Source organism: Scyliorhinus torazame, chromosome X, assembly GCF_047496885.1.
Source record: "Scyliorhinus torazame isolate Kashiwa2021f chromosome X, sScyTor2.1, whole genome shotgun sequence".
Lineage (NCBI taxonomy): Eukaryota > Metazoa > Chordata > Chondrichthyes > Carcharhiniformes > Scyliorhinidae > Scyliorhinus > Scyliorhinus torazame.
The window spans coordinates 32,153,594-32,179,643 of NC_092738.1; the positions used below are offsets into that span (position 1 = coordinate 32,153,594).

The 26,050-nt window shown below is 45.2% G+C and overlaps 1 protein-coding gene across 4 annotated transcripts in view; it reads right to left on the reverse strand.

Annotated features, from left to right (window-relative positions):
• Positions 1-26,050, reverse strand: part of LOC140405491 (arf-GAP with GTPase, ANK repeat and PH domain-containing protein 1-like) — a 196,809-nt gene that overhangs the window by 10,722 nt on the left and 160,037 nt on the right. For 2 of the 4 annotated variants that reach the window (XM_072494008.1, XM_072494006.1), the window contains exons 10-18: positions 24,678-24,782; positions 23,449-23,596; positions 22,528-22,665; positions 16,120-16,260; positions 10,816-10,875; positions 9,461-9,615; positions 8,735-8,825; positions 7,154-7,376; positions 5,237-5,492 (exon numbers count right to left, since the gene is read on the reverse strand). In XM_072494008.1, coding sequence (XP_072350109.1) covers positions 5,237-5,492; positions 7,154-7,376; positions 8,735-8,825; positions 9,461-9,615; positions 10,816-10,875; positions 16,120-16,260; positions 22,528-22,665; positions 23,449-23,596; positions 24,678-24,782 — 1,317 coding nt within the window. The remainder of the gene's footprint in view (positions 1-5,236; positions 5,493-7,153; positions 7,377-8,734; positions 8,826-9,460; positions 9,616-10,815; positions 10,876-16,119; positions 16,261-22,527; positions 22,666-23,448; positions 23,597-24,677; positions 24,783-26,050) is intronic. The other 2 variants (XM_072494009.1, XM_072494007.1) reach the window with 1 other exon arrangement.

The following is a 26,050-nucleotide window of genomic DNA, read 5'->3' on the forward strand; positions in this document are numbered from 1 at the left end:
TCCAGAATTGCTAACACCTCCTCCTTATGAACCTCAAGCCCTTCTAGTCTAGTAGCCTGAATCTCAGTATTCTCCTCAAAAACATTGTCTTTTTCCTGTGTGAATACTGACGAAAAATATTCATTTAGCACCTGTCCTATCTCCTCAGACTCCAAGCACAACTTCCCACTACTGTCCTTGACTGGCCCTATTCTTACCCTAGTCATTAGTTTATTCCTGACATATGTATAGATAGCTTTAGGGTTATCCTTGATCCTACCTGCCAAAGACTTCTCATATCCCCTCCTGGCTCTTCTTAACTCTCTCTTTAGGTCCTTCCTAGCTAACTTGTAACTCTCGAGCTCCCTAACTGAACCTTCATGTCTCATCTTTACATAAGCCTCCTTCTTCCTCTTGACAAGTGTTTCGACTGCTTTAGTAAACCACGGTTCCCTTGCTCGACCACTTCCTCCCTGCCTGACAGGTACATACTTATCAAGGACACGCAGTAGCTGTTCCTTGAACAAGCTCCACATTTCCATTGTGCCCATCCCCTGCAGTTTTCCTCTCCATCCGATGCATCCCAAGTCTTGCCTCATCGCATCATAATTGCCTTTCCCCCAGAGATAACTCTTGCCCTGCGGTATCTACCTATCCCTTTCTATCACTGAAGTAAACGTAATCGAATTGTGGTCACTATCACCAAAGTGCTCACCTACCTCCAAATCTAACACCCGTCCTGGTTCATTACTCAGTACCAAACCCAATATGGCCTCACCTCTCGTTGGCCTATCTACATATTGTGTCAGGAAACCCTCCTGCACACATTGGACAAAAACAGACCCATCTAAAGTCCTCGAACTATAGCGTTTCCAGTCAATATTTGGAAAGTTAAAGTCCCCCATAACAAGTACCCTGTTGCTTTCGCTCCTATCCAGAATCATCTTTGCAATCCTTTCCTCTACATCTCTGGAACATTTCGGAGGCCTATAGAAAACCCCTAACAGGGTGACCTCTCCTTTCCTGTTTCTAACCTCAGCCCATACTTCCTCAGTAGACGAGTCCTCATCAAACGTCCTTTCTGCCACCGTAATACTGTCCTTGACTAACAATGCCACCCCCCCCCCCCTCCTCCTCTTTACCACCTTCCCTGAGCTTACTGAAATATCTAAACCCCGGCACCTGCAACAATCATTCCTGTCCCTGCTCTATCCATGTCTCCGAAATGGCCACAACATCAAAGTCCCATGCCGCAAGTTCACCCACCTTATTCCGGATGCTCCTGGCATTGAAGAAGACACACTTTAAACCACCTTCCTGCCTTCCGGTACACTCTTGCAACTTTGAAACTTTACTCATGACCTCACTACTCTCAACCTCCTGTAAACTGGAACTACAATTCAGGTTCCCAAGCCCCTGCTGAACTAGTTTAAACCCTCCCGAAGAGCATTAGCAAATTTCCCCCCCCCCAGGATATTGGTACCCCTCTGGTCCAGGTGTACGCCATTTCATTTGTAGAGGTCCCACCGACCCCAGAACGAGCCCCAATTATCCAGAAATCTGAAACCCTCCCTCCTGCACCATCCCAGTAGGCTTACATTAACACTGCAGTAAAGTTAGGGCGGCACGGTGGTGCAGTGGTTAGCACTGCCGCCTCATGGCGCCGAGGTCCCAGGTTCGATCCCGGTCCTGGGTCGCTATCTGTGTGGAGTTTGCACATTCTCCCTGTGTCTGTGCGGGTCTCACCTCCACGACCCAAAGATGTGCAGGGTAGGTGAATTGGCCACGATAAATTGCCCCTTAATTGGAAAATAATAACTGGGTACTCTAAAATTTTAAAAAATCAATGCAATGAAGTTACTGTGAAAAGCCCCTAGTTGCCACACTATGGCGCCTGTTCAGGTACATCGAGGGAGAATTCAGAATGTCCAATTTACTTAACAAGCATGTCTTTCAGGACTGGTGGGAGGAAACCAGAGCACCCAGAGGAAACCCACGCAGACACGGGGAGAACATGCAGACTCTGCACAGACAGTGACCCAAGCCGGGAATTGAACCCGGGTCCCTGTCGCTGTGAAACAACAGTGCTAACCACTATGCTACCGTGCCACCCTAAAAGACTACGCTGCTGCAGCTTACCTGTAATACCACATTAAACGTTTCAAAAGTCTGTGAGGCTGTCAGTATTCTGGAGTAGCATCTCCCAGGAGTATCCAGTGCTGAGTAAAACAAGCATTTTGTTGCTATTGCCCTTCACAACGACCTACATGTGAGGTTGGATTTTCCGTTTTTATTAAAGATGAAGACAGCAGAACGAAACTGGCTGAAGTCTGCACCCGATATGCGCATTGCCCTCTTCTTTCCCCTTTGATCCGGATTCAAGTGAGATCGTGAGGACAAAGCAGGCTCCCCTTTCACATGAAAAGGTAAGCGAAAATGGCATGTATTGCAAAGGTCGGTCAGCTTGTGTCGTGAAGGTCGGCTAGTGTGGGTCGCGAAGGTCGGCCGGTTACCACCAGTGAGTCCGGGGAAAACTAGTTTGAAAAATACTGGTGTGGGGGTAACATATTGGCATAAATTGAAGATTGGTTACCGAACAGGAAACAGAGTTGGCAGAAATGGGTCTTTTTCTGGTCGGCAGGATATAATGAGTGAGTTGCCACAGTGATCAGTGCTGGGGCCTCAACCTTTTACCATTTCTATAAATGACTTGGATGAAGGGACTGAAGGTACAGTTGCTAAATTTGCTGATGACACAAAGATAGGTAGGAAAGTAAATTGTTACAAGGACATAAGGAGGCAACAAAGGGAGATGGGTACGTTAAGCGAGTAAGGAAAAACATCTGGCAAATAGGGTATTATGTGGACAAATGTGAAATTGTCCATTTTGGCAGGAAGAATAAAAAAGCTCATTATCTACATGGTGAGAGATTATCTGAGATGCAGAGGGATCTGGGTGTCCGAGTGCATGAATCACAAAAGGTTAGTATACAGGTGCAGCAAGTAATTAGGAAAGCTAATAGAATGTGATCTTTTATTGTGAGGGGAATTGAATATAAAAGTCGGGAAGTTATGCTTCAGTTGTACAGGACATTGGTGAGACCACATCTGGGATACGGTGTACAGTATTGGTCTCCTTATTTAAGGAAGGATGTAAATGCATTGGAAGTAGTTCAGAGAAACTTTACCAGACTAACACCAGCAATGGGCGGGTTGTCTTATGAGGAAAGGTTGAAGAGGTTAGATCTGTATCCACTGGAGTTCAGAAAGTTAAGAGGCGACTTAATTTTTCTGCTTGTGGGAGAATCTAGAACTAGGGGTCACTGTTTAAAAATAATAGGTCGCTTATTTAAGACAGATGAAGAGAATTCTTTTCTCTCAGAGGGTTGAGTGTCTCTGGAACTCTCTTCCTCAAAAGGCAGTGGAAGCTGAATCTTTGAATATTTTTAAGGCAGAGTTGGGCATCACGGTGGTTAGCATTGCTGCTGAGGTCCCAGGTTCGATCCCGGCTCTGGGTCACCGTGTGGAGTTTGCACATTCTCCCAGTGTCTGCGTGGGTCTCACCCCCACAACCCAAAGATGTGCAGGGTAGGTGGATTGGCCACGCTAAATTGCCCATTAAAACATTTTAGGCTGTCAGTCTCATTGCTGCTTATGCGATCTTACGGAGCTCAAAACGGGTGCAGCATTTCAACAGTTGGTGCGTTTCAAAGTAATTCATTATGTGAAGCGTTTTGGATGTTTCTGCGAAATGGTGAGGCGCTACATGAATGCAGGTTACCAAAGTGTACAAAATACTTACGATGATGTGAGGAAAATGTATCTGTTGAGAACCAAGAGACATCTGGTGGTGAATTACAAAGAGTGTATGTATGTGGTGTGGGTTGAATGGGGTAAAAAGTAGGGCTGTGCAGTGGAACAGCCCATGTCTAAATTTGTTGTGTCACCCTAAAATCCTACCATCAGCACTGTTGAGCTGTGTGCAACCTGTGTACCAGCTATTGTTCTCTCAGAGGATGGTTCAATAACTGTGCACCGACTCATCATTAAATTGGACAGTTCTGTATTTGGTGCCAATAATTCATAGAAACTGGAATATACGGATTGTTCTCGCTGGAGTTCAGAAGAATGAGTGGGGGTCTCATAGAGACTTATAAAATTCTAACAGGACTAGACAGGGTAGATGAGGGAAAGATGTTACCAATGATAGATGTGTCCAGAACCAGGGGTCACAGTCTGAGGATTCTGGGTAAACCATTTCGGACAAAGATAAGGAGACATTTCTTCACACAAAGAGTGATGAGCCTGTGGAATTCATTACCACAGGAAGGAGTTGATGCTAAAACATTGAATATATTCAAGAGGCGGCTGGATATAGCACTTGAAGAGAATGGGATCAAAGGCTATGGGGAGAAAGCAGGATTAGGCTATTGAGTTGGATGATCAGCCATGATCGAGATGAATGGCGGAGCAGGCTCGAAGGGCCAAAAGGCCTCCTCCTGCTCCTATCTTCTATGTATCTATGTAGACACAAACTTATATTAGAAGCGCATTAGAGTTTCTGTTTTTATGATGTTGACACCAAAGATTTAAGGATTAATTTTATTCTATTCTTTCCTGGAATGTGGGCATCACTGACAAGGCCAGCATTTATTGCCCATCCCGAGTTGCTCTTGAGATGAATCGCTGCAGTCCATGTCCCACAATGCCGTTTGGAAGGGAGTTCCAGGATTCTCACTCAGCAAGTGAAGAAACAATACTTCCATGTCAGGATGGTAGTTGGTACACTGACAAACCTCGGGTTGAATACTTGCTATCTGGTTGATCGTAAAAATCAGAAATATTTAATTTGTGTCAATATGACCTGCCATCGTCTAGTTTTGTTCTTCTGATATGCTTTAAACGCCACATATTCTGCAGCTTACTTGAAGGTTGTGGGGTGGAGATATGATGGTTCCCGTCTGGGTCAGAGACCTGTTCACTCCCAATAGTTGCCCCACTGCAAGCTTGATTCAAGGATAGGAAGGGGATGCTCCTCCTTTCTACAATGAGCAACCCAAGTGAAAACCGTTCAACATCACCCACTGAGGTGAATGAGCATCAGAGACTATCACCTCATCAGTGTGAACACAAAACCTTCCAGTTGGTGAGGGGGTGGGACAAGGGGGAGCATGGCACTATTTGAGTGGGGTAAAACAATCTTGAAAAGAATAGAATATCGAGGAACAAAATCAGTGTCAGGCTGAATAAAACCTACCCAAACAAGGAGCTGTGTTATTACTACATCCTTCAGTTCACAGGCGAGATGCAGAGATGTCCGTTTTTCTTTATCTTCAGAGCATTCATTGATGTGCTCCTTCTTGGCGTGAGCAAGTAGTAGTAAGATACTGTGAACGTCCTTTTCAATGATGGCTCGGAACAGCTGCTTTCCAATGGGAGCATCACGGTATTTCAAGGGTGCGACAAAGAGCTTCTGTTCGTACTTTGCCCTGATCCAGTTTTCCCTTTCTTCCCTATAACAGGAAGGACAGGTCACAGTGTTGTCTTGGTATTTATGACCAATAGCAAATTAAAACAGCAATAATTCAACGGCTCTTAGGCAGGGGTGTGCTTAAGGGCCCACTCTGAATGTGACTGACGGAGATTAGCAGAAGCCACTCTAGCATGTCGACAGGATGAAATCTGTTGGATATAGGGAGGGCAGGTAAACCTCTGGTATGTAACTCATGGTAGACGAGATGGAAATACCTCAAGAAAATTTATAACAATAATCTTTATTGTCACAAGTACGCTTACATTAACACTGCAATGAAGTTACTGTGAAAATCCCCTCGTCGCCACATTCCGGCACCTGTTCGGGTCACAGAGGGAGAATTCAGAATGTCCAATCCACCTAACAGCACGTCTTTCGGGACTTGTGGGAGGAAACCGGAGCACCCGGAGGAAACCCACGCAGACACGGGGAGAACGTGCAGACTCCACACAGACAATGACCCAAGCCGGGAATCGAACCTGGGACCCTGGAGCTGTGAAGGAACAGTGCTAAACACTGTGCTACCATGTTTGCCCCCACCCCAGTTGCTATTTTTGTAAAAATAATTTTAAGATTTAGTAATACCTGTAGTTAGACATAATGACGGAACTTTGCATTTGTATGAACTGTGATTACTTTTCTGCTTTCCTCACATCTACCTAGTGTTCGAACAGGTGATAACAGCCTTTTGGTACCTCACTCAATGTTGACAGACTATTTACTCAAGGAGATAAGACATTCAGACAAATTTAATTCTGTCCTCTTCAAAGTTGTTGATGTTCCCTAATGTGGGGGCACTGAAGCCAAACATAGGATCCTTCCCGACTGGCTGAGGTCAGGATCCTTCCCTACTGGCCCAGGTCAGTTAATTCAGCACTGGCATGATGGGCTGAATGGCCTCCTTCTGTGTTGTATCATTGAATGATTCAATGACTGGGATCGGATTGGACACCTTTGTGATCTGTGTGGTTCAGTACAACATCTGACAGAGCATTTATTCTCGGAGCCACCACAGCAACGGGCTAAAACTTTCGAATGGGAGTCACATGACATACTTGAGTGGAGCTGTCCAAACATGGACTACAGGCCTTATTTATCCCTATTTTTATCCTGCCCTTGCTGGCTTCTTTTATCTTTGTGTGAGTGAAAGACTGATTTTATCATTAGCTCAGCCTAAACTTTTACAAGGACAAGTGGATTGGAGGCAGCTGCGCTTGTTGATTGACAGTTTTAAATCAGACAGAAATCCTCCAGTCCCACAAACTTTAAAGAGCTCAGATGGAAATTTTCAAGTTTTCAAAATAAGGATGAAGAGTTCGATTTTTATGCCTTTGAGAGATATCACATTTTCTGTGTACAGGGGCTTGGTAAAGCACTAGAATATGCAGAATGAAGGTGGAGATTCCAAGCATCAAGGGGTGCCTCGGAGTACCTGTAGCTTTGAGCCAGACTGGAATGGGTGTCCTGGAGATATAAAGAGTGAGGTAGTAGATATCTGAACATACATATATACACAAAGCAAATTTACTGCTGGGAATGAAAAACATTCATTCACATCACTTAGAAATATGACTCTACTCCCACAGACCCAAACCCCTTACTGGTGACCTTAGCAATGGAGAATGCTGAGCAGTCACTTGCCGTGTAGATTCTGGGGTGGGCTTGCTGCGTCCCTGAGTATTCTTCTCCCATACACTGTTTGCCATCTCATTTCCGATAGACGTCAAGACGAGAGTTAACTCCAAAGGCCAGTCATCAAGATCCAGAGATCGTACTCGCGAAAGATGGGTCCCAAGATTCCGATGAATCCCTGAGCACTCAATACAGATGAGCGCTCCTAAGTTCAAACTTGCCCAGGTAGGATCTGGAAGGGGGAAAGAAAATTTCACAGCTCAGTTCATGTTTTTAGAAATGGATAAAACATGAAAATATAGTGGTCACATTTGAAAATTCATAAATGCGTCGGCAGATGTAGAAGGTGCAGCACATGATGGCTTGTGGGTTGAACATGCATTCTCTCCACTACCAATTTGCTCACCTCAGCCATGCTGTTGCAGGTAGACATGGGTTGGAGGCCTCGAGGTGGAGCTACCAGGCCTGTCTTGTACACCTATGGCCAGCACAAGAACAGGTATGGTCTGGGAGCAGATTGCTCACCCTGTGACTACAGTTGGTGCATGGCCTGGGGAGGGTCAGAATATGGACATATAACAGCAGCAATTATGAAAAATAAATCCCTGTTTCCACTGGTTAGACATCTCATTTTCCCACCAGTTTTCTTGCTCGGTGACAAGCTTGTTCATTGGTTGGGAAGGAGCATGCGAGTGTTTGAGGCGGGGGGGGGGGGGGGGGGTCATTTGTTTTCTTCACACGTTGGCTTATAATACTACATCTGGTAGAAACAGCATTGTTTAATGAACTGTCAAGAAGACTGCAGACAGATTTATCTAAATGCATCAGAAATGGAATAAAATGTGAAACATGGTAAAAGCCATTCTGAGCCATTCTATGGATCTTTAGCCAATAGAATCTGCTATTAAATCTAATATCTAAAATACATTGGGTTAGAAATTGGTCTGCATTGTAGCCATTTTTCAGGAATAAAACCGACACAAAGCAGGCCAATTTAGCAGTGAGCTGACCACTGCCGAATCTGTACAGACACTGGTCCCATTAGCAAATTTGTGGGGCCCTTATTTTGTCAGGCGTCCTAGGCAGATGCCTAAAACAGACGTGAGGTCCTCAAAGATGTAAATCATGGGCTCAACATAAAGGCCCTCTTTCACAAACTGCATGAGCAGGGCAGATATTGAACCTACTCCACTTCGGAATCTTTTTCTGTGGCCCAACCAAAGGTAGGTTTCTCTACAGAAACACCTTCCTATGGAGCCAGGAGGAGCAGGAGTATTTCCCCTAACACCACAGACTTGTGATTGGCCCTGCCCCTGTAGCACCACCATACACCCACCCCAGGAATTACCCGATTTCCAGCACACTCAATTCATCTAGGTGCAAAGGCCCAGTGCCATATAAGATTTAGCTGCTAAGTCATCCTGACGAAGTGAGACTGGGTCCCAGTCACAAGTGAGGTTGGCAGTTTAAATATTCACATTGAGGCCAATTTACAAAAAGATGACAAAATCCTGACAGGAATCAATAACTTTAATTTGCTGATGGGGAACTTTGCCCTCACGGCTTTGAAAAGTGAATATAAATCCTTACTTGCAGCAGCACAGTCAACACAGAATGAATTTCCTTTGGCGTTTCTTATTGCTTGAAGGGCAACAGCTTCACTCCGGCTGTCCATCCGAGCCTAAAGTATAAAAGTAATGCATTTAGGGAACTCGATAGTTACATGAAGGCAGTATTAAGAGGATGCTTTCTTCTGATACCCAGTGGACTGAAACTCTGGTGAGTCAAAGTGCAGCTGAGAAAACGTCGGGTCAAGAATTTGGAAAATCAACTGGAACCAAATTTTGTTTGGAGTCAGGTAATGGTTTGCTGTTGCCACAATTGAAGTTGGAGATTGTTACCAAAGTGTCATGAACGCTGAAGTTTGCGAGATGTTCATATTTGGAAATGTAAAGTGAAATAGAATTCTGGAATGGGGTGCAATTGAAATTCCTGGCGAACACCAATGTGACTTCAGGTTGCCATGGGAATGAGAGTTGAGAAGGGATAAAAGTCACTGACTGAGGTGTCGAGTGGTTACTATGGGGAGAGTTGAAGCCAACAAAATTGTCTAAAATGAGTCCCCCAACACTGCCATCCTTGATGAGCACACATTTTGTGAAATTATTCACTTCACAAGTTAGTTTCATACCCTATAAAAGGCAATCTTATCTACTGCATTTAAGGATTGGAGGTAGCGCGAACACCGATTGGGATACCTTAATGCTTACAGGACATTAACAATAATCATACACTGGGCTTTGCTGGCTAAATTACCTTGTTTTTGCTACTTTCACAGGACTGCAGACTGGCCAGGATTTGACTCTCAATGGCTTGGACCCAGGCATCCCTCTCCTCAAAATTCACCGCTTCAAAGTACCACATCTGACCAGTGCTAGAGACAATGGTGAACTCAATGTTCTCCTCTTGGTCTGTAATAAGGAAAATTAGAAGGAAATAGAAAATGTATCATTTTCCAACAGCATTGTGAAGCAGTCACTGATGCAAAGGTCTGTGAATTTGGCACTCTTACCCAATGTTGGATATAAATAAGCAGTGAGTTCACAGTGTGCCACCTATAGATTTGCACTTGCTAAAAGGAACTATGTATTCATGTGAAACAGATTAAGCAATCACACAAAGTTTAACGGTTATGGTTACAGATTAACAGAATATCAAAAAAAAAATTTGTGAGGTTGAAAATATATCCAATCAATCTGGTCAACAGGTCCCCCACCATCCCTAATGGTTAAGTTAATAAAATTACTGGCCAGTGTGAGACTGAGCTGTAAAAACCAGGAATGTTCCAGGGTCAATCTCTGGTCTATGTTGAGTCAGATCAGCAGAGGCACAACAGTTTGCCTCAATGCCCCAGCCTCAGTGGGCCAATCAGCCAAGATTCCAGCTACCGATTGCCTTCCCCGATGCACTTGTACCAAACTCAACTGGCCTGTGGACATTCTCTGTCCAAAGACACAAGTCAGGAGTGGCCACTAGGGCCAAGGTACCAAAGGAGAGGCCAGAATCCAAGGAATTCTACCCCGGGATACCACCCAGGGCAGGGAGGGGGAATATGCTCTACAAGTCACATATTCTTTAAGGATTTGTATAATTTTGTGAGACATAGCAACATTATGCTGACAGATTTGTTGACACAATGACCAGAGGACATCCTCCTTCAGATTTTGAGGAGTTCTAACACCGGGAGTCTTTCTTTTGCAAGAGCCTCATTGAGTATCCATCAAAATGGATTTGCAGGCTAACAAACCTCTTTACCGGGCAATTTAATTAACAGGACCTACTTCTTGCAATAAGCAGGACGTTTAGCCTTTATTTTTCATACACTGAACATCAACACAAATTTCCTTTCCATTATCTAGAAAATATAGACTGGTTTGGCCCTTTGTCTGTCCCTTCTTTCCCCCTGTCCTCCCCACCCTGTCCATACATGTAGTTAAACCAGAAAAACATTAAACATAGGATTCACAGTCCAGACAGGCTCAGGAATGCAAGAAGACACTGAAACGCAAAGGAACAGGACAGACGGTTGAACACAAGATTTAGTCTGGACAGAACACACACAACAACTAACAATGGTTCTAGCCACTGGATACAATTTAAAATGACGTTACCTGCTCTGTAAATATTTCTTAAACTACCAAAACGCTTTAATTTCCACACCCTGCGTTTGGCTGCACCCAGAATCCAGAAAAGCAAGGAGCAGAAGCAATTGGAGAAAGACATTGGAGAAAAGATTACTGCAAAGCACAGGAGGTCATCAACAACTGCAAAAGCTGATCTAGGGTACAGACTGGGTGCTATCAATCCTTTGAGTCTCACATTAAATGATAATTGTTCCATTCACGCCAAAGACTCAGAACATGCAATCGATATGCAAAACACACCTCTCATCTCAAGTTCTTGATACCAATTCATTTTTATTATTTCACCAACAGACTAGGAACAAGCTCTGCTGTGAATGTTTGCCTTCACTGAGAGCAACAATTAACTGTTGAACAGGGACTGATCAGCCTTTTGTCACAACACAATGTCAGGAGCCCATCTATTGCTATCTGAAGAACTAGTTATCCTGTCTCTTTTCAAACTCACTTACTCTCCCACCCACAGTGCAAGATGACTGTATACGACACACACTTCTCTGATTAACCATTAAAATAATAACTATTAATAAAGCTTAATCAACCTCCTTTTTCTCATTTTCCATGAGAAACTCTAGCAACAAGTAGCCTCCTGACAACCGGAGACAAAAGGCTTCTCCAACCCAGGCAATGACTGCTAAACTTTAAACCTTCCCCTAGCCCCCCCCCCCCCCCCCCCCCCCCCCCCCCCGGCCATATAGATGGAGCAGTCGCTTGCCTCATGTCGTACATTAAATAGAAAAATAGAAGTTGTCTGGAGCCTTAGGTTTTCTGCAAAGCTGTAGGGATGGAGGAAGACATGTCATGGATGGGATCCCAGCTATCAGAATAGGGAGAACTCCCTTGCTGGTCTTCCAGGAGTACCACAGGATCTTTGACATTCACCCAGACAGGCAAATGGGACATCTGAGTGGCACATGGCACAGCACAATATGCTGGCTGTGGCAGCACAGAAGTTAATCCCAGTTGTTTGAGGCAGCCAGTTTAACTTTCTTTTCAGTTGGGGTAGAAAGAGAATATGTCCAATAATAAATGAAAATAAAGAGCTACTAGAATTTAATGACTTTGTTGCTGTTTCATAGGAAGATGCAATAGTAAAACTTCCCTTTCCACCCCTGTCTATGTGGTAATTAAACTGAATGGAACCAAACCCAAGGACAGCTGCTTGATGAATACAAATAAATACATGTTTACATGACACTGGAATTATCAGTGATATTGTAAGTATGTGCGTGTTGTTTAGCAAAATTATTTCGTTTACAATTGGGCTTTTTAGATTTGCCTTTTTACAATTGCCTTAATGAGAAGACCAGGAAACCAAAACCCTGAAAATAAAGGTCCAATTATTTTCCGATGAGAATTGCTATTGGCCTCTAACCTCCCCTAAACTCTAGAGATATAATAATAATCTTTTATTGTCACAAGTATGAAGTTACTGTGAAAAGCCCCTAGTCGCCACATTCCGGCGCCTGTTCGGATAATTGAACTGGAATTGAACCTGCGCTGCTGGCCTTGTTCTGCATCACAAACCAGCTGTTTAGCCCACTGAGCTAGAAAGTCAATTCCTGACAAACATCATGAAGATATGTTTTGTGGAGCCCCCAAATTAGCTCAACTCCCTCAGCAACAGGAAGGTTCCAGGATTGGCCATTGGTTTGTAATGACCAGCCAGTGTGGCATCTATGGATATTCAACTGGCCTCATGGACCAAGGAGATAGCGGATACTGGCGAAGCCAGTATTTAGTGCCCGGTAGATATCTTGAGCCAATCGGGTTATGTGACAGTACAATCACATGTAGACCAGATAGGGCAAGGCTGGCAGGTTCTCTTTCCTTAAGAACTTTCGTGAACCAGTTGGGACAATCCAGCAGATCCCATGGTCATGTTCTGGTGCCAGCCCACAAATGAGCAGGATTTAATTCAATTTGACAACATGCTCCACTAAGAGCTGAACTCTCAACCTCTTGCGTTTATAGCCCAGTAACACAATCTCAGGGTTACCATACCTAGTACTGGCAGAAACTCCTGTGGGGACGATGTGAGAGTGAGTGTACATTGAGTGAGGAGAGGATAAGACTACGTGCAGTGATGCTCCCTGTAATTGAATAGTCCAATAGTTATAGTCAGGGATCGTGTGAGATTAATCACCGCTCCATATGGGGGGGGGGGGGGGGGGGTGGATTGAGAGAATAGGGCAGAGCTAAGCTGGAAAGAGGAGGAATACTTGCCCATGTTTGGATTTCTATCAGCTACAGATAAACTTGGGTATACGTCTGTGATGCAGCCTATCTTTCAAATGTAGTATTACTTTAGTTATATTAACTTGACCATAAGACTGGATCTGTGCTCGAGTTGAGCTTGGTGTCACCTACTTAAAAAAGGCATTGTCAGATGAGGCAAGGTGGAATCTTCACTGGAAATCCTGGATATACTATGAACAGCTCACGTCTGTCAAGATTTGTACAAATGGAGACAGAGAAGGAAAAAACCCAACTTGCTCCTGTGTTGTATTCCAGGGTCTATCACTCACACTAAACCAGGGAAATATGATCTGGAACAAAACAAATTCAACAGCACTCTAGAGCAACATGGTTTCTAGGTCTGCTTCACAAAGCAGGCAGCAGATTGAAGATATCACAGCTCAATGTGTAATACACCAACTGCATAGTTCTCAATCTATTTTAGGAAAGGTACAATGTATTCGTTAGAGCTAAATTTCACCTCTTCCTGTAGGCCCACTTTGCCTCTCCAATGCAGACTGGATGGGTAGCCTGGTGCCCATGTTATGACATGCTCTCAGCTTGCTGCCACTGCTGGTGTGATCAGCTGCTGGAGGGACACTGCATTTGCATTATGTTACAATGTCTTACCCCTCGTGACTTCTCACACCATCCCTGCTCCCTTTCCTCTGGGAGGAGCATTCCCTCTGCTTGGTGCCTCCCTAATTGTTCAGAGTTTATTATGCAGGGACCTATTGTGCAGAACCAATGTTTTTCTGTGTGTTACACTACCAGGCTGCATTATTTATGTCTCCCAATTGGATATGCAGGATAAAGTTGCTTACTAATAGATCTCCCAGGGCTTTGATCATGGTAATGGAATGATACTATGTATTATTCTGTTACTTAAAGTTGTGCTTAATCTAATCCATCACAAAGTCTATTTGCAGTGAATAGGCACAGCCTGATTAAATTAGAATTAAAAGTTAATTACTGTTAAACACACATCCTGAGGTTAATTGCTATTTTAAATTTCTGTGTTTTTTAATGTTTTCCTGTATAATACCTGAATTTTGACACACATCAGATCTCCAGTCACATTGCAGTCTAGGATCTAGGACACAGTTGCAATGTTTAGTTAATAAACTGGCCTGTATCCAGTAGGCAAGTCCAGCTATTTCAAGCAAAATCAACTTCGGAATTCAACCAAGAGGGCAGTTGTAACCGCTTGGAAATTTCAGGTTCCCAATTAATGAGTTGTTTTCTTTTGTTTTCCAAAAAAACGATTTCTCGTTTCTGTGACATAGTTTATTATTTTGAGAATCATGCCAGATGCAAGACTTTTTAAGGAACAGCCTGTGTCATAAGTCCCGTGGCACTACTCCTGGTAACTCGGATGAAATGCTGTTTAATAAAGACTGGAGTTTTGTAATGCACAATATATTATTCTGTTCCAATGCAGCTCTGGCCCTGTAAAGCAAAAAAAAAAAAGTCGACTGGAAAAGTGAACAGAAGCTTCGGTCAAAGTTTAATTGTTCCATGGTCAGAATACTCTGTAAATTCTTCCATCAAAATGTCAATGTGCATTTCGTTTAAGGCTACAAAGGTTAATTGCTGTTAAGTAAATCCAAAGTGAGTTCATCTAGAGATCAGTTGAGGGGATGCATTTTGGTTCTGGCATTTTGTGTTCCTGTAACGTTCCTCTGTCTATAGTTTTCTTTTTAATGAAGTAGGATGCTGAAATTTGAGGGCAACACTCAAGTGCACAGAGGAATATGTTGGACAGGAAACATGAGCTGAATGAACTGTGTTTTATATATCTTTATATAAAGAACAGCACATTCAGCTTGCATTCCGTGTCTGTCACACTCTCTTGGACAGATTCAATCGGGTATATACTTGAATCATAGAATTTACAGTGCAGAAGGAGGCCATTCGGCCCATCACGTCTGCACCGGCCCTTGGAAAGAACACCCCACTAAAGCCCACATCTTCACCTTATCCCTGTAACCCAATAACCCCAGCTAACCTTTTTGGACACGAAGGGCAATTTATCATGGCCAATCCACCTAACCTGCACATCTTTGGACTGTGGGAGGAAACCGGAGCACCCGGAGGAAACCCACGCAGACACGGGGAGAACGCGCAGACTCCGCACAGACAGTGACCCAAGCCGGGAATCGAAACTGGGACCCTGGCGTGTGAAGCAACTGTGCTAACCTGTGGGACAAGCGACGGGGGAATGAGCAGCGAGACTGGGATAATTGGATGGATCTTTCAAAGAGCTAACACAGGGACGATGGGCCAAATGATCTCCTTCTGAGCTCTGAGATTCTGTGAATCCTCGGAGGAATATCTGAGGCTCAAAAGCTGTGTGTTGCTGAAACTCCTTTGCCTCCATTAGGAGAGTATGAACAATTTTCCGTTGGGTCATTTGATGAGCTGTGGCAGGAAAATGAGGGAGGAAAACAGAATGGCCTTCGCTGTCCAAACTAGCAGTATAATCATTCCACCACTGAAAACTGAGCTTTAGGATTTACAGTGAAGAGCTGCTCAGGTTGCTCACTGTGATTGAAGTGTATTCCTATAGGTTTTATCACATGATTTGCCCCCCATTCTCCAGCCATTAGTCAGCCAACACACCCAATCCTTGTGATGCACGGCCTTGCTACGCCAGTTAAAGTAAAAAGATTCATTACACAATTGGATGATGTTTGACTGTCAGCCAAACAGCCTCCCTCCCCCATCTTCAATATATTTATTATCTGGTAAAGAGAAATGTTCAAAGAAAATGACAAATTAAAATCGTTTTTAATGTCCCTTTGATTTATCTCCAAGGCTGCACACAGCAGTGTCCTGAAAATTGATCTTCAATTCCTGGAGACTCCAGGCCAATTCCACAACCCTAAGAGCAGCAAGATTCAAGCAGCAGAAATGTTCTGAAAAAGGTTGGTGGCCTTACTGGTTACCAAATTAATTCAGACAAGTACTCAAAATTTTTCTTAATCTCCCGAGCAGTTAGACTGTCATAAACACACTCCATACTGCCAGACTCACCTTCTGCCAGCCCCATCATGCCATCTGCCCTGCTCACACTCTTCTTCCTGCGATGCTTCCTTCGGTTTATCTGGGGAGAGGGCGGGGAGTCCAGCTTGCTGCTCGAGGGACTGGAGATACCTTCACCCGTGGCAGCCCCTTCTTAAAAAAGGAAAATGTAGATATGAAATAACCTCTTTTTTTAAAAGTACGCTGTGGATAATTGGAGGCCATTTTGTCCTACCCTCTAAATGTTTCTTCTCTACCCACGACTCATTGAGGTACACTTCTACAGGTGGTGCTAACCACACCAGACTTGAGCATGGAATGGAGGTTACACTGGAATGCAGCACTGAAGGAGTGCTACACTGTTGGTGATGCTGCCTTTCAGATGAAAAGCTAAACCAAGGCTTTGCCCACTGATAGCGGCCAAGGTTTCCCTGCAATACAAAGTCAACTGTGATGTCTCTCTTGCAACCCTGTTTAAGGTGATCCAATTCAGTATGGGCTCGGAATCAAATGATAGAGTACCCAATTATTTTTTTCTCCAATTAAGGGGCAATTTAGCGTGGCCAATCCACCTACCCTGCACATCTTTGGGTTGTGGGGGTTAAACCCACGCAGACACGGGGAGGATGTGCAAACTCCACACGGACAGTGACCCAGGGCCGAGATTCGAACCCGGGTCCTCAGCGCTGCAGTCCCAGTGCTAACCACTGCGCCACATGCCACCCCTAAAATCTGGGATCGTCCGATCCTTAATAGGTCGGTCTCACATCATGCATTAGGATTAGCCGAGAATTATATGCTGTTTATTTTCAATATTAGAAGGTGTTTCCCTCTCTGTGGGATCATGAAATAATTTGCTTTTGAGGATAACTTCTAAATCCTAAAGGAATTTCCTCTTAATGTATTCATCGTGAGGAAAACAGCCCTCAATCATTCCATACTCACATTTATAACATACACATTCCACTGACTATAATGGACTTGTAATGTTGATGTACAGCCTTATAAATGTCAGTGTGGAAAGCAATTTCTTCATAGTGCCTCTTCATGGTAGTGTTTGACTACATAAACCTGCTGGATTAAGCTCCCAGCAATTTAATATGTAATGTTTAGATTCTGGTGGCTTCAGTTCGGAGGTAATCAAAATTAAAGCTGTTAATCCAGCCTGTAGGAGAGCTGTCATTAATGCCGGAACTGTCTCTGATGATTAAAATGTACATTAGCACACAGATGATAAATGTTACCTCAGGGCAGGAGATTCCAATATTTGGCTTTTCGGACTCGAGATGTTTTAATAAGTAATCAGGTTCATGGGCAAAATTCCATTGCTAGATCCCAGTGTATTTTTTTAATCTTCCCTTTTTTATTTTGAATTACACTTGGGGCGCAATTTAATGGCCTTGTCGTGCCCGATTTGATAAAATCCCGCGATCTGGATCTTGCCATCACTGGGCGAGATCCCGATTAACATATTTAAGTGAGCCATTTAGGTTCATTTAAATATGTCTACACTGGATTCTCCCGGGGCCTTGGAACTAACGGCTTCGCCTGGGAGAGCTCGCCATGGCGTCGTTCAATATTGGTCCACACAAACGTGGACCAGGTGTAATAGCACCTGGGTGGGGGGGGGGGGGGGGGGGTCGCCCAGGCCATTAGAGACCCCTGGGTGGTCAGGCTCTGAGCAGGGCGGCACCCTCGCACTCCCACAAACTCCTGGACACCTTGGCATGGCCAGTCTGGAACCTTGATAGTGCCACCCAGGCTGCCTGTGCCAGGGATTGGGCACAGGGGTGCCTGGCCCTTAAGAGGCGGGGTGAGGGGGGTCCAGGTTAGAGGTTAGTTGGATGAAGTGGAGGGGGTTCCGGGGGCGGCGGTGGGGTGGCTGAGGGGGGGGGGGTCGAAAGATCGGGGCGGCATTTAAAAATGGCGTGCTGATCTGCGAAGACTCTTCCTGCATGGCGAACTGAGCTCGTCAGTGCAGGAAATGATGTAAATGCCGCCTTGGCAGGGTGTTCTTTACGAGGCCAGGAAAACAGCAAAGTGCCATTTAATAGCAGCGTCATTCTCGCCGCTGCAGGCGCAGAGAAACACGCCACCAATAGCACCCAAAATGACATTAGAAATTGTTCCGTTAAATCACACCCATAGTCTGCATTATATAATGGCCTGGTTAACTCATTTGGTAGCAATCTCACTTATTGAGTCAGAAGGTTGTTTGGGTCTCAGGAGCCTGACTTGGAATGACACATCAGTGCTGAGGATGAGCTGCATTGTCAGAGGTGCCATCTGACAAACCGATTCAAGTTCTTTTTTAAGCAAAAGCCTGCAATATAATCCTTTGTCGTTATTTTGAATCATTACAACACTGCACTGAACTTCCAAATGTCGTCCAGAAGGGGTCACTGTTAACAAGTTTGTATCTATAACCCAATATCTGCACTGGAAATAGCATCATTTACCAAAATAGATCTCACACTGCAACTTTCTGTGCATATTGTGAAAGGAAATTTGCTGCACATTAAGAGTCAAATTCTATCAAAGGTAAAATTAATAGTCAAATATATTGATTTTCCCCCCATAGTGACAAGTGTGTGAATATAGCTATTCTTCAACCTGGAATTGGATGGTGTGAGACCAGACTGCATGCATGCCAACTATTAGCATTTTACACCGACAGGCAATGTTTTGTGGGTGTTTGAAAATAAGCACAGGCGAGGCCTCGCCCATCAATGGGATTCTTGATGCTATTTGAAGGGAGTTTTGGCCACTGTACATACTCTGAGTGGACATTCTTGAAAGAATTAACAGAAAGTTACTGCTTATAGAGTACAGCAACTGAAATCACAAACATGAGAAGCAGGAGAGAGTGGAAGGCAATAAAGGAAAGAGGGAAGAACTATAAAGGAGAGGGAGGAGGAATGGATGTCATTGAAAGGGTAACCTATCAATTTTGAAGTGTAAAGCTGTTTTATAATGAAGCAGGAAGCAACAGTTTTAATATAAATATGCTAAATTGTCTGGCTTGGGTTCCCCCTAAAAATACACCATTGATTTCCCCCTCCAGCCTGTTACGTGCTTGACTATTCTTCCTCCTCTGATACTGGTGAAGGATTGTTAGCTATACCTCGAGTTTAAAGTGTAACTACTTGTTTTCTTTTATTTTTAATTTAGAGTGCCCAATTCCTTTTTTCCAATTAAGGGGCAATTTAGCGTGGCCCAATCCACCTACCCTGCACATCTTTGGGTTGTGGGGGCGAAACCCACGCAAACACGGGGAGAATGTACGAACTCCACACGGACAGTGACCCAGAGCCGGTATCGAACCGAGGACCTTGGTGCATTGAGGCAGCAGTGCTAAACACTGCACCACCGTGCCGCCCATAACTACTTGTTTTCACGTGTCACAAGTTTATAATCGAGGCTGGTCAGTTATCATCTTCTGCTGGTGTTTATCTGCTTTGCAGATCTTGGTTAGCATTTGCTAGCTTTTTTGAGTTGACCTGTACGGGATTGAATTATGAAGCAGTGTTTCTAATGTTCTCTCGCTCTTCTATTCCAGTATTAAATAACTCTGGAGCTTCCTGGTAGTAGACATGACAGCTTTCAAATTATATTTCCACAGGATCCAGGTCATTTGAGCTCGGGATATGATCCCAATGGGGCTTTCTGCTGGTTCATTATCAGTAGCCAATGCATTTGAATGGTTCTCAGTTTGATGGCACAATTACTTGGATAGAACAAATGACAACATTTTCTTTTTACAGAGCGCTGACAGTTGCTATATTAGCCTCCAGGACTCATAATCTTTTTAAATTTGCATTTAGACAACATTTTCAACTCTGCAGTATATCCCAAAGCATTTCACAATGAAGTCACTGTTGTAAAGTAGCCTGATTCTTCTGCCCAGCATTATCCCACAAAAAAACAAGGTACAAGACCAAATAATCTGTTGGTCCAAACACTCCAGCCATGGGGACCAAATTCGCACCCCAATACGCCAACATCTTCATGCACAAGTTTGAACAGGACCTACTCACCGCACAGGACCTTAAACCGACGTTATACACCAGATACATTGATGACATTTTTTTCCTTTGGACCCACGGCGAAGAATCACTGAAACGACTACACGATGACATTAATAAGTTCCATCCAACCATCAGACTCACCATGGACTACTCTCCAAAATCAGTTGCATTCTTGGACACTCTCGTCTCCATCAAGGACGGTCACCTCAGCACTTCGCTTTACCGCAAACCCACGGATAACCTCACGATGCTCCACTTCTCCAGCTTCCACCCTAAACACATTAAAGAAGCCATCCCCTATGGACAAGCGCTCCGTATACACAGGATCTGCTCAGACGAGGAGGAGCGTAACAGACATCTACAGACGTTGAAAGATGCCCTCGTACGAACGGGATATGGCACTCGACTCATCGATCGACAGTTCCAACGCGCCACAGCGAAAAACCGGACCGACCTCCTCAGAAGACAGACATGGGACACAACCGACAGAATACCCTTCGTCGTCCAGTACTTCCCCGGAGCGGAGAAACTACGTCATCTTCTTCACAGCCTTCAACACGTCATTGATGACGATGAACATCTTGCCAAGGTCATCCCCACACCCCCACTACTTGCCTTCAAACAACCGCGCAACCTCAAACGAACCATTGTTTGCAGCAAACTACCCAGTCTTCAGAACAGTGACCACGACACCACACAACCCTGTCATGGCAATCTCTGCAAGACGTGCCAGATCATCGACATGGATACCACTATTACACGTGAGAACACCACCCACCAGGTACGCGGTACATACTCGTGCGACTCGGCCAACGTTGTCTACCTCATACGCTGCAGGAAAGGATGTCCCGAAGCGTGGTACATTGGCGAGACCATGCAGACGCTGCGACAACGAATGAACGGACAGCGCGCAACAATCACCAGGCAGGAATGTTCCCTTCCAGTCGGGGAACACTTCAGCAGTCAAGGGCATTCAGCCTCTGATCTCCGGGTAAGCGTTCTCCAAGGCGGCCTTCAGGACCCGCGACAACGCAGAATCGCCGAGCAGAAACTTATAGCCAGGTTCCGCACACATGAGTGCGGCCTCAACCGGGACCTGGGATTCATGTTGCATTACATTCATCCCCCACCATCTGGCCTGCGAAATCCTACCAACTGTCCTGGCTTGATACAATTCACACCTCTTTAACCTGGGGTTACCCCATCTCTGGATCTGTAAAGATTTAATCACCTGCTAATGCTCGCATTCCAAGCATTGTTTGGCATCTTTGAATTTGTCTATATATGTGTTTCTGGAACAGACCTCTTCATTCACCTGAGGAAGGAGCAGCGCTCCGAAAGCTAGTGACATCGAAACAAACCTGTTGGACTTTAACCTGGTGTTGTAAGACTTCGTACTATATTTAATGTTCACCTGGAGCCTGTGTTTCTGAAAAAAGGCACCTCAAACAGTCCAGCATTCCCATAGTACTGTACTGTGACTGTCAGCTTGGATTTTGTGTTCAAGTCCAGGGGTGGGATTTGAACCCACACTCTTCTGATTTAGGAACAAGAGTGTAACCAACTGAGCCACGCCAAGAGTCCATAGAGTTCCTACCTCCAAACAGAATCCCCACCATCGGGTCAGCTGTAGCTCAGTCGGTAGCATTTTTGGTTGTTATCACATTGCTGTTTGTGGGAGTCTGTAGGTCACAGCCTGGCTGCCACATTGTGGCCATTACAACAATGACTGCACCTTCCAAACCTACATCATTGGCTGTTCAGTGCTTTGGAGATGTCCAGTGGTTGTGAATAGCACTTATCTAAATGCAAGTCTCTTTTTTGAAGCTGGAACAGAATACTCTGGTCCACCCTGAATTCTCAGAAGTAAAGTCACCATCTACGAGTTGTAAACACCAGGAAGGTCCAGATTCAATGCTCAGTCCCGGGTTAGGGAGGGAAAGGAAAATGGTTAGAAATTCCATGAGTGCCTATCCAACGCGCATTTATCTGAGCTAAATACACACTCTCTGACATAAGGAACATGTTTGAAGCATAGAAGAGTTAATGAGTTACGGGAGTAGATTTTACAAATTAATGCTTCCATGACAACATATAATCAGGGACTAGGGTACAATTCTCTGGATTGGTAGTTTTAATGTATGGAAAATAATGGTTGGTGCATGGACCTTCGCCCCTGAATTTTCAATAATCGGTCCCCACCTTATGAAGCTCTGCACTGGGAATAATCATTAAATCTACCACGGAGATTTCTTTAATGAAAGAATAAAATGTCTCTGCTGTTGATTGGGCACCTCCTATACAATTGGCAAGCATACTTTACTGCTCTTCAGTAGGTTAACTATCCCACTGCACAGCTGCTTGTTACTCGGAGCTCATATATTTTTCTTACCAGTCGTTCTTGGGACATTTTCATTCCACTGATCAGCACTAGAAATGGAGGCGCAGTTCAGCAACTTTCCTTTGACCTTGGTATCACCACTGATTGCTTGCTCAGCAACAGGGTCTAAACCACCAGAATGCAGAGAATCTATGGGAAGGAGACAGACAATTCACCAATTACTCAATCTTTCACTTCCTAAATGGAGATTCTCGTGCTAACTACAGTGAAGCACAGCACAGTTAGTGTTAGTGATCATTAAAACTACTGCGGCTGCCTTGTGAAATCAAATATTACAACTGTCAAAATGTTCTAGGTCTAGGGAATGTAAAACAAAGTCTGAATCCTGAATTGCACTTCTAATGAGACCAGAACGTTCGTCAACATTCTGGTGACTGAAACAGAATGTAAAACAGGACGATAAGGGGCGGCACAGTGGTTAGCACTGTTGCATCACAGCTCCAGGGACCCGGGTTTGATTCCCGGCTTGGGTCACTGTCTGTGCGGAGTCTGCACGTTCTCCCAGTGTATGCGTGGGTTTCCTCCGGGTGCTCTGGTTTCCTCCCACAAGGCCCGAAAGATGTGCTGTTAGGTAATTTGGACATTCTGAATTCTCCCTCTGTGTACCCGAACAGGCGCCGGAGTGTGGCGACTTGGGGCTTTTCACAGTAACTTCATTGCAGTGTTAATGTAAGCCTACTTGTGTCACTAAAAAGATTATATTATTATATAATTTTATCTCTGCATCCTCACTCTGTTACGATCAAGGCCCAACACGCTGTCTCCTACTCAAACCTAACACTTAATACACTCACTACAAAATACCTCAGCACAAATTAATTCCTAACATTTTAGCTACCGGAAAAACAAAGTGGAGGTTTATTGAGTGCTGTCGTTGGATATTATGCGGAGCGTATGTTGCCGTGTAATTACCAACACTTTCTTGCCCGCTGCTTACGAGTCCATTCAGGCTGGTGGAGGCGCCACTGGCTGAAACAGCACGGGGTGGCCGCTTGCCAGGAACTTTAACTGTTGTCCTGAGAAGATCAATCTCTTTTCCATGGATGTTCTGCATATAATCCTGAAGCAAAAAATGATAGTAGAATTCATCAGGACTTGAAAGTATCTTACGGAGGTGGTGAGGGCTGGGGAGGATTTTTTGTTAAAACTCCACTGCCTAAGTTGCAACCTTGCAGAGTGGATTCATAGAACTTACAGAGCAGAAGGAGGCCATTCGGCCCATCGGGTCTGCACCGGCCCTTGGAAAGATTGTCTGCCTATTGTAGATCTGCCCAGTTTTCATGCCAGGTTAACGTCCAGGTGGCAACGATGAAAATGCCCCCATTGAGTCGCGTGCCAATTTAAAATATCATGCTGAAATGATCATTATAAACTGCTCAATTTTCACTTTGGTGGTTTACAACCATCACTTGCACCCATCTTCCGGATTTGTATCTCGCAATTCTTCTCAGATGGTCGCCATGCACCTTGTTAATGATATTCTGGCATTTTCCAACAGGAAGACTGTGTGTAGCCTGTGTCATTGTTGAGAGGAGTGCTTAATGCTGACAAAATGTCAAAAGTGGAAAAAGTTGTTGATTTTATGGCGTCGAGATCCCTCATCTTGATGAAGCGGTTTGTCAGAAAACACAAGTTGACAAATGATGGGTGATGCAAGGAACTCGCTGGAGACCCTCTGGGTAATGCAGGTAGTCTGTTAGAGACCCTCGGGGTGAGAGGGAGACCAGAAAACCTCAGGTAAGGGAGGGAATCTGCCAGAGATCCTGCGGGGGAATCCGGTGGGAAATCCCTGTGGAATTTCAATCCCATTTCCAATTCGGAGAATGTGAAAGTCTGACTTACAATTGACCCAAGGATCATCCAGGAGCCTCCATCTGACCTGGAAAGTTGCAGAAATTTCACCTCAAGCCCTTCGAGGGATGTTGGACCCACTTGCACTTTAGCAACAGAGTAATATATTGTGCATTACAGAGTATAATGGTCCTGGATCTCTTGAAAGTAGCACATTCACAACCTACCATGAGCAGTGCCACTGCTGGCTGAGTAAAAACACTACCTCCCCAAGAACAAGAGCTGTGTTTTTCACAGGCATGTCGGCTGCAAGGCCCTTTGAGGAACTAAAACTTACTAAGTACACTTACGTGTAAACTGGGATGATAGGACAAGATACCATTGTTGCACAGTGTAACATATTTCTTCTTCCACTCTTTGTTTAGTGAGTTTCCACTTCTCTTCAACAACACACCCTGTAAGGAAACGCACCTGTGAAAACCTGGATCAATGGAGCAAGCCTCACTCTCCCTGCAAGCAGAGCTGCCACGTGCAAGCCAACCTTCTCCCCCGAGCAAGCTAACCTTCTCCCCCGAGCAAGCTAACCTTCTCCCCCGAGCAAGTTAACCTTCTCCCCAGAGCAAGTTAACCTTCTCCCCCGAGCAAGCCAACCTTCTCCCCCGAGCAAGCTAACCTTCTCACCCCGAGCAAGCTAACCTTCTCCCCCGAGCAAGCCAACCTTCTCCCCCGAGCAAGCCAACCTTCTCCCCCGAGCAAGCCAACCTTCTCCCCCGAGCAAGCTAACCTTCTCACCCCGAGCAAGCTAACCTTCTCCCCCCAAGCAAGCTAACCTTCCCCCCCCCCCCGAGCAAGCTAACCTTCTCCCCCGAGCAAGCTAACCTTCCCCCCCCCCCCCCCGAGCAAGCTAACCTTCTCCCCCCGAGCAAGCTAACCTTCTCCCCCGAGCAAGCTAACCTTCCCCCCCCCCCCCCCCCCCGAGCAAGCTAACCTTCTCCCCCGAGCAAGCCAACCTTCTCCCCCGAGCAAGTTAACCTTCTCCCCCGAGCAAGCTAACCTTCTCCCCCCGAGCAAGCTAACCTTCCCCCCCCCCGAGCAAGCTAACCTTCTCCCCCCGAGCAAGCTAACCTTCTCACCCCGAGCAAGCTAACCTTCTCCCCCGAGCAAGCTAACCTTCTCACCCCGAGCAAGCTAACCTTCTCACCCCGAGCAAGCTAACCTTCTCACCCCGAGCAAGCTAACCTTCTCACCCCGAGCAAGCTAACCTTCTCACCCCGAGCAAGCTAACCTTCTCACCCCGAGCAAGCTAACCTTCTCACCCCGAGCAAGCTAACCTTCTCCCCCGAGCAAGCTAACCTTCTCCCCCGAGCAAGCTAACCTTCTCCCCCGAGCAAGCTAACCTTCTCCCCCGAGCAAGCTAACCTTCTCCCCCGAGCAAGCTAACCTTCTCCCCCGAGCAAGCTAACCTTCTCCCCCGAGCAAGCTAACCTTCTCCCCCGAGCAAGCTAACCTTCTCACCCCGAGCAAGCTAACCTTCTCACCCCGAGCAAGCTAACCTTCTCACCCCGAGCAAGCTAACCTTCTCCCCCGAGCAAGCTAACCTTCTCACCCCGAGCAAGCTAACCTTCTCACCCCGAGCAAGCTAACCTTCTCACCCCGAGCAAGCTAACCTTCTCACCCCGAGCAAGCTAACCTTCTCACCCCTAGCAAGCTAACTTTCTCACCC